This window comes from Cajanus cajan, chromosome 9 (assembly GCF_000230855.2).
Source record: "Cajanus cajan strain Asha chromosome 9, NIPB_CcT2T_4, whole genome shotgun sequence".
Lineage (NCBI taxonomy): Eukaryota > Viridiplantae > Streptophyta > Magnoliopsida > Fabales > Fabaceae > Cajanus > Cajanus cajan.
This window is the reverse complement of record NC_138525.1, coordinates 50,764,005-50,773,139: the sequence shown is the minus strand read 5'-3', so window position 1 is coordinate 50,773,139 and position 9,135 is coordinate 50,764,005. Positions and strand designations below refer to the sequence as shown.

General features: G+C 33.4%; 1 protein-coding gene across 1 annotated transcript; it reads left to right on the top strand.

Annotated features, from left to right (window-relative positions):
* Positions 1 to 693: 693 nt before the first annotated feature.
* Positions 694 to 4,802, top strand: LOC109799088 (protein kinase STUNTED). The gene is made up of 10 exons (XM_020359583.3): positions 694 to 1,058; positions 1,168 to 1,265; positions 1,473 to 1,722; positions 1,817 to 2,485; positions 2,583 to 2,831; positions 2,926 to 3,089; positions 3,186 to 3,265; positions 3,378 to 3,525; positions 3,621 to 3,770; positions 4,190 to 4,802. Exons 1-10 carry the CDS (start codon positions 881 to 883, stop codon positions 4,430 to 4,432), a joined length of 2,229 nt encoding a protein of 742 aa, XP_020215172.2. The 5' UTR covers positions 694 to 880; the 3' UTR covers positions 4,433 to 4,802.
* Positions 4,803 to 9,135: the final 4,333 nt, after the last annotated feature.

Genomic DNA, 9,135 nt, shown 5'->3' with positions numbered 1-9,135 from the left:
AATGTTACAAGGACTAAAATGAGAGAGAAAGAGAGAGAGAGAGAAGTTTTACAAGGATTAATATATATGAGTTTTAAATATTTTAAAAAATTATCAATTAAATTAAAAATTCATTTTAAAAATATATATAATTTTAACAAAATAGTAATTTTATCATTTAAATATAATTTATATTCTATCTTTTTATATCAAATACACAAAAGTTAATATAATAATTCTATCTTATTCATTATCTAACCTACACAAAACACTAAACTATCTTAATTATTTTATCTTATACTTGTTTTATCCACATAGTTATCTATCCGAAACTACAACTATGGATCCCGTAGTGGAAGATGAAGTAGTTATAATCTATTTTACTTGTAAAAAAGAATCTTTATCTATCCTATATCCTCTCTTATCGTTTTCGAAAATGCTGAGAGCTTTGTCACAATCAACCCCATAAACCCCACCATTCATTAGAGTTGCATCATTCACCATTTTTTTTTTTCTTTTCCTCGTAGTTAAACTCTTCCACGTTGACCCAAAAAGAATCATCCTGTGGTAGATTTCCAAATCCCGAAACAAATACTTAGAATATTTTAACGTAAGAGATTTTTAGATCCAGTGTTTTCACTTGTGGGACCCATTGGTCAAAATCCCGCGCATTAAAACTTTCTATCATCGAATCCCATGCTTAAAATACGTATCGCACAATCGTTACAATAATAATCATCATCTTTGCACTCAATTTCGTGGCCTTTCTTTTTTCCACTTCGCACGAGCCTCCAAACCAAACCAAACTTTGTTCCAACTTCCTCAAACTTTTCTGTCACTCTCATGACTCATAATAGAACTGCATCACCGACAACAAAAGGACAACGGTAATCAGTGGAACATGAAAATGCAGCAATTTGCCACCGCCGGAGAACCCAGCCACGGCGGCTCCGATGCCCGCACGGTGGTGGTGGGAGTGAAGATGGACTCCCACAGTAGGGAGTTGCTCACTTGGGCTTTGTTCAAACTTGCTCAGCCTGGTGATGTTGTGCTTGCTCTTCATGTTCTTGGGAATGATGGTATAAAAAATAAAAAACCAATTTTTTTTTTTGGAATTTTAGTTTTTTTTTTGTCCTTGGAGTGGAGTTTGACTATGTTTTTCTCTTTTGGCGAAATGGGTTGGTGCAGAAATCGTGAATCGAGAAGGAAAATCCTCTTTGTTTTCGCTTGTCAAAGCATTTGAGTCTGTTCTTGCCGTTTATGAAGGATTCTGCGATTTGAAACAGGTTGTGTTTGTGTTTCTCAACAACTCTTAAATTGTGTCGGTGGTTTTCTCATGAAATCGCGGTCATTTTTTAAAACCTCGTGTGTTATTTATGATATGTGGGACACTCGAATTGTCCTGTGTTGTATGGGAAATTGATGCTCCGAAATTTGAATGTGTGGAATGTGAATTTTTTATTTATAATTTTTGTGTGGAAATTACTATTCAGGTGGATCTTAAGCTCAAAATATGTCGGGGTTCGTCAGTGAAGAAAATTTTGGTTCGAGAAGCGGATGCTTGTTCCGCAACACACATCCTAGTTGGAACACCTCATGGTCTTAGTAGAATTCGGCCATGTATATCTGTGGCAAAGTACTGTGCTAAGAAGTTACCAAAGGATTGTTGGGTTCTTGCGGTTAATAATGGGAAAGTTGTTTTCAAGAGAGATGGGTCACCCGCAACTCGTGCTGACATAAAAGGTTTCTTTTTAATGAATTTTCCGTGTTCTGTGTTGTGATGTGAAATTGTGAATCTCAATGACATGTAGAGTTCTGAGTGGATTTGTTGTTGCAGGGCTTAATCATCAGGATCACAAAAATGGGTTGCTTGGTACACTCAGCAAGAGTTCACAAGTGCTAGATGTTGATGGTACAGTGATGAATGGAAAGGGTGGTGGCCAATTTTCGGATCACAGTTTAGCTAAGGCTTTTCTGGACTCAAAAGAGTTCAAGGGGAAGAAGGGGTGCTTTATTTGTGCTTCAACTCCAGCATTGTTTGATTCACCTTGTAAGAATTCAGAAGAAGAGTCTTGTGGTGAAGTTGAGGAGAAGAATCCTTTGGCAATAGTGCCTGTGCAGACCAATGGTGCTGCTTCTAAAGCTGGTTGGCCACTGCTTCATAGGAAAATTGTATCTGACGGGAAATGCCCTGAAAGATCAGTGTTGCGCCAGATCTCTGTGGTACAATGGGCAATGCAGTTACCCTCTAGAAATATTTCATATACTGCACATCATGACCATAAAACATATCATTTTGACCGGGATAAGGATCGGTTTTCGGGTCTAGACAGCAATTGTGGTGCTCTTGTTCCTGTGAATGCTGAAATAGGGACTGTTTCTTTGCCTGAACACAATTCAAGAAGCATTCCTAAGGAATTGGTGGGCCTTCATGAGAAATACTCATCCACTTGCACATTGTTTAAGTACCAAGAGCTTGTATCGGCAACATCAAATTTCTTGCCTGGTGTGTATTTAAGTATTTTATCTTGTACATGTTTGATTCAAGATCAATTTGTCAACGAAGGGTTTATTTTTAACATGGTTTTGTTTTGTGATTTCAGAAAATTTGATTGGGAAAGGAGGAAGCAGTGAGGTTTATAGAGGCTGCCTTCCTGATGGCAAGCAACTTGCCGTTAAGATCTTAAAGCCATCTGAGGAAGTTTTGAAGGAGTTTGTTCTAGAAATAGAAATTATCACTACCTTGCATCACAAAAACATTATTTCCCTCCTTGGGTTCTGCTTTGAGGATGGCAATCTTCTTTTGGTCTATGATTTCTTATCAAGAGGAAGCCTTGAAGAGAACCTCTATGGTACACTACATTACTACATCACCTTTAATTCTTTTTCATTCTATGTGGCCTTATTCACTTACTTATTTCTTCTTTTTATCTCATAACAAAATAGGTAATAAGAAAATTCCACTTGTGTTTGGTTGGACTGAGAGATACAAGGTGGCAATGGGTGTTGCTGAGGCTTTGGAGTATCTGCATGATAATGAAGGCCAATCTGTGATCCATCGCGATGTAAAATCATCAAATGTTCTGTTATCTGAGGATTTTGAACCCCAGGTAGTTCATCTTTCTGTTGGTTGATTTTCATATTTTGTATCATTTTGTACATGTCAGGCTTTAGGCCTCATGCTGTTATGTTGATTTTTAATACAGCTCTCTGACTTTGGACTTGCTAAATGGGCATCAACCTCTTCATCACACATAATCTGCACAGATGTTGCTGGAACCTTTGGGTTTGTACTTTCAATTGCCGCATAACTAGACATTTATACATGCTTCTGCTAACAGAATTTGCATTTTAATCAGTTCTAATTTCTAAGATATGTATGACACTCATTGATGCAGTTACATGGCTCCGGAGTACTTCATGTATGGTAAAGTAACTGAGAAGATTGATGTCTATGCATTTGGTGTTGTGCTTCTTGAGCTTCTTTCAGGGAGAAAGCCCATAAGTGGTGATTATCCCAAGGGTCAAGAGAGCCTTGTCATGTGGGTATGTCTCTAATATTCTACTCTATCATCTACTCTTTTACTTCTTATATATTCATATGCATTGGAGGAAAAATAATGGACCAATACCCTTTGCAGGCAAGTCCAATTCTAAACAGTGGGAAGGCGTCACAATTGTTAGATCCTAGTTTGGGTGATAACTATGATCATGAAGAAATGGAAAGGGTGGTCTTGGCAGCCACACTTTGTATCAGACGTGCTCCAAGAGCTAGGCCTCAAATCAGCCTTGTAAGTAAATTGATCCATAAATTACAAATTGCTGTAGCAAATTGAGTCCTACTCCTATCCCATAAAAATGACAGAATATTTTGTTTTGCTTGTGGAAAAGGACCTAACATTAAATGTTGTTTTGCTTATATCATGTACTTTTTTTATCATATACCATGTTGTACTTATCCAAACAAACTCATAAAAGAACAAGTATATCATGTTGTACTTGAGTTCAAATTGCTTACTCATATACTTCATCTTATTATAAATCTGTTAGGATATAAGTTTAGAAGAGTTTCTCTATTGAAAAAAAAAATTCTTCATTTTCACTATAGATGCTCTGAAAAGTTCTTCTAAACATATATTCAAACATACTCTATTTGAACATCAATTCATTATCATATTGTTAATGTGGTATTTTTTCAATTGTACCACAGATCTCTAAGCTCCTTGGAGGTGATGCTGATGTAATCAAGTGGGCAAGACTAGAAGTCAATGCTACGGAAGCACCAGAAATGCTTGATGATGAAACTTGTCCACCTTCAATTCTGCAGTCACATCTTAACCTTGCATTGCTTGATGTGGAGGATGACTTGCTCTCCATGTGCAGTGTTGACCAACATGTCTCATTGGAGGACTACCTGAGAGGCAGGTGGAGCCGTTCTTCAAGCTTTGATTAAGCAAATTGCTAGAACAAGGATTGTTTTTTTAAATCTAAACCCTTTGTAGATAGTTTTGATGTGGTTCATGTTCCACCATCTATGGCATTGGCTGTGGATATTTATAGATATGGGTTTAGGATGAGAGGTTGTTTGTGTGTGCCCTCCTCCTTCCCTTCACTGTCAAGGAAACTATGCCCTGTAATTTGGAAGGCTAGTTACCCTTTCTCGTTCTACTTTAACTGGTGCCACTTTTAATCCTTAATCTCAATTTGATACAGTTTAATATGTAACGGTACGAAAAATAAAAGATGCAAAAGGTGTATCTTAAAACTACATAATGGTCACTGTTCTCATGCATTTTAATAAAGTTAATGGAAATTTCTTGTCTGGTGTTTGGATTGTCTCCTACTGGTATGTTTTTCATAATTGTATTTTCTTTAACTATGATATTATTACAAAGTATCTATAGTCAAAAAAATTTAATGTCCAACAACTTAGTTAATAAATACAAGCTATTGTCATTTATATTAATCTATATTTTTTCATAATTATATTATTGGTATAAAATATTTACTAAAATTTGTGTCATATTTCACCTTAATTTTAATTAAGTAATTGGGAAATGAGATCGTTAATTCAACAATGAATTTGACTATTTTGATACATGAGATACATTTTAGTAATTTTTTTTTTGTTTTTATTTTTAAGTTGATATTTTTCGCTTAAATTCATACAATACATCTTATAATTTTAAAATGTTTAAATATATTTTTAGTCCTCAAATTTAGTGTAATTCTATTTTTAGTCCCTCAATTTTAAAATTGTTGTTTTTAGTCCCTATAATTTCAAAAAATCTTATTTTAGTCCTTATATTCAAATTTTGTTAAGAAATTTATCAAACATTATTACATAAAATTTACCTATTAGTATCCCTATCAGTGAAAATATCACATTAAATCCGGTTGATTTTGCATAACTGTATTAATTAATCACTTTCAAATATGTTATTGGTGACCTAAGGGACTAAAATAAGATTTTTGAAAATTACAGGGACTAAAAATAATAGTTTTAAATTTGAGGGACCAAAAACAAATTTATCTTAAATTTGAGGGACTAAAAACATATTTAAGCCATTTTAAAATTGCCTACTCTCTAAAAGAAATTCATTTCAGTTACCTATTTTTAAATTTTAATATTTTTTTTCTATGATTATCTTCCAATAATTTTAAAAATTAAATATGTAGAAATACAAAATATTTCTTTTATATATATATATATATACTTTGTAACGCCTTTGATCTTTACATTTAAATTATTACACCTTTTTACACTATTAAAAAATCTAGAAAATCAATATTTTTTTAATAACTGTCATCTTTCACATACAATCAAAAACAAAATAAAACTAAATAACCACTTACTTCTATTATCTTTCTTTTTAATTTATTTTTAATGTGTAAACACAAAAATTAATCGTCCATTTTTCTTTTATTGTAACTGTTATAATATGTGTAGCAAATTGAACTTGTTCTCTTATTTTTATTACATTTTACTTTATTTAAATAAAACATTTAGAATCATGGAGTGTTTCAATTCCATTAATCACTATAAACTTTAAAGTTATGATTTATTGGAACAGCTGCAACCACATAAAAGTGGTATTGGATATTGATAATTCATTGATCAAAGTGGTATTGGACTTGATTTCCTATTTAAGTTTTATGTATGAAAAAAACGTGTTTGAAACCACTAAAGGTAAATATTAGTTGACAAACTAATATGATGACAATTTTTCAGAAACTAATATATTAGTTATAGAACTTTAATTAATTAATTTGATGAACGGAATTTAGGCAGATTAAGGTGATGATATGAGTAATTTAAAAAAATTAACATGATGGTTTATATAAAAAATATATTTATTAATTGTTTAATTATAGGAAAATGGAGGAGGAAGGGGATGAAAAACAATAATTTTTTACTACGTTTTTGTTTATTTTAGAAATTTGGAGATGACAAATAGGAGGGTGAATATTTATTTCTTTCTATATTTGTCTCTCCTACAATATTATAAAATTTAGAATAAAAAGAAAATAGTTTATAATAATTTCTTACTTTATTGACTAATTTGGCCTACTATTATTTTAAAATTCAATTTTTGCCTTATATTGTTGTAAAACCTATGCACAATGCTACCTCTCAAGTTTCTTTATATGCAACTCCCTCATCTTCACTTTTGCCTTTTGGAAGAATCAAGGTTGTGAGTTGTGGAACCAAGGTTCTTGTTATCATTTTTGTTTGCCTTCATTATGGAGTTGGCATGGGAGTAATAGCAAAATTATTGATTTACTTTACATTATTGTAATGGTGATTGTAGTATTCTCTTTCAACTTATATATATGAAAATACTTAATTTTTTTTACATGCAATATAAATAAATTTCAATCAAGTTAATCTTATTTAATATTTTAATTTAAAAATATTCTTATAATAATAAATGAGAATACTATAATGTGATTAATAATATTTTAAAAATATATTGTATATTTTATGTAAATTTATGAAAATTAAATACATTTAATAAATTATTTTAATTTGTAAAAATAAATATTTTTATTTATATTAACTAAATTGAGACACTTTATATCTCTATATATATAAATAAAAAATATTTTATTAAGTGTTGTTGTGGTATGATATTTTTGAAGAAATTCATCCATAATATTTGGTAAAGTGGAGAAAAAATATGGAAAAAATGTTATTTTAGAGAAGTGGGTAATTATTAATTGGAGTGGGTAGTTATTTTAGATGAGTTGAAAGATAAAAGAATATGTACATAAGAATATGAAAATTAATTTTATTGAAATCAAAATAGAAAAATAAATGTGAAAATCAAATGAGTTAATGTGACGTAGCAAATTGGTGTTTTAGTAGCCCAGAACGGGTCGTTCCCAATCTGGAACGGGCTGTTCCAAGCTATTAAAATGGACAGTAAATCGTAGCTAAGAACGGGTCGTTCTGGAGGGAGAACGGGCCGTTCTGGTTGGAGAACGGGCCGTTCTGGAAGGGAGTACGGGTCGTTCTAGTTGAAGAACGGGCCGTTCTGGATGAGTTCCTGTTGAGATTTTCGTTGAAGTACTTTTGTTATAATTGTAAATCAGTTTAATTCTATCAACGGTCTCAAATACGACAAGTATACCGGCCGTTCAAGTAGTAAAAATATCGTATCCACAAGGATTAGAAGGTAAAATAAGCATTTATTGACTATTCGTGACTAAAGAATGATTCCAATTTCATAGTTGTCATGTGAATTCAAGGTTATGACTATTGGAATGTTAAACTACAAAAATAATTGATTGTGAGTGGAAAAGGTTAGAGATGGTATAATGGTTTTGTGAGGTTGTGGGGGTTAGATTTCACCGAACGTCAAACTAATGAATCCTTAATCTCTTGTTACATACATTGCTTAGTCAACCCATAAGTTTACTCAAACCTAATCCCTTAGAGAAAGAGCCTAGGTGCGGATATTAAATATCAATCCCTTGAGTACCCAATACCTACACCCGCATTATAGATTAGGGTTTAAGACTACTAATGGGTCAAGCTCTATCCCTAGATACAATCTCCACTAGGCATATGTTCCAGAACTAGTTTCAATGGTATTTCCCAATACTCAATGGAACCTTAAATCATGCAAAGGGTGATCAATCCAAAGCAAGCATTAAGCTTAGAGACGTACACAACAAAGAATGAAACAATACATATATATATCATTAAAAACGTAAGGATTACAATAGAATACGTTGGTTACATCTAACCCCACAAAAATGGGTAGAACCACTCAACAATGAAGGTAAATACAAAATAGAGATGAAGGGAGAAGTGAAGAACCGAAGGAAAGATCCACAAACGAACGGTCCCAAGCCCTGGGAATCCCTTCCGCAGCTCCTGGAGGCGCCCCTGCGTGAATGGGGAGAAAAGTCCCCGAAAATGCCTTCAAATACGAGCTTGGGGAGTCAGATTAGGGTTTACACGCCCGACGCATAAATCTTCATGCCCGGCGCGGGGTCTTCCAAATACTCTCTGCCTTAGGACACGCCCGACGCAATTAATATTACGCCCGACACAGATGTGGCTTTACAGAGGTGAGACTCCGTTTTGATCACGCTCGACGTGGGTCATGTGGCGCTCGGCGCATTCACTCTTCTCTGCTCCTTAGCTTCTTAGATTTCCAATCCAAAGGATCTTCAACTTTCCACTCTTCACTCAATACCTGCACAAAAAATGAGGTGGATTAAGGTATTGTTAGATGAATTTGGGTTAGTTATATCTGCACACAAAATGAACCAAAAAGAGAACAATTATATTGCAATGGTTCAGAGGATGAGTGAAATTGTTCAATAAGTCTCATCCAAAAAGAAGTAAAATTGAGACTTAACAACTCCCCCAAACTTAGAACCTTGCTTGACCTCAAGCAACAGGTAATAAATCTAGCAGATAACAAGCAATGCATGTGTGTCCAATTCTACATCATAGTTCACTTATATTTTCCTTTCGCAAGCATGAACCTCGGATGAACTTTCAGTCACAATTATTGCAATGGAACATGACAAGGTGCAAACAAAGGTTTCAAAAGAGATCAAAGAGCTGAGAAAAGTTAATGACTATCTGTGAATGCATCCTCACTAGGAAAGTGTTTCTCTCTATGCACACTAGTGTAT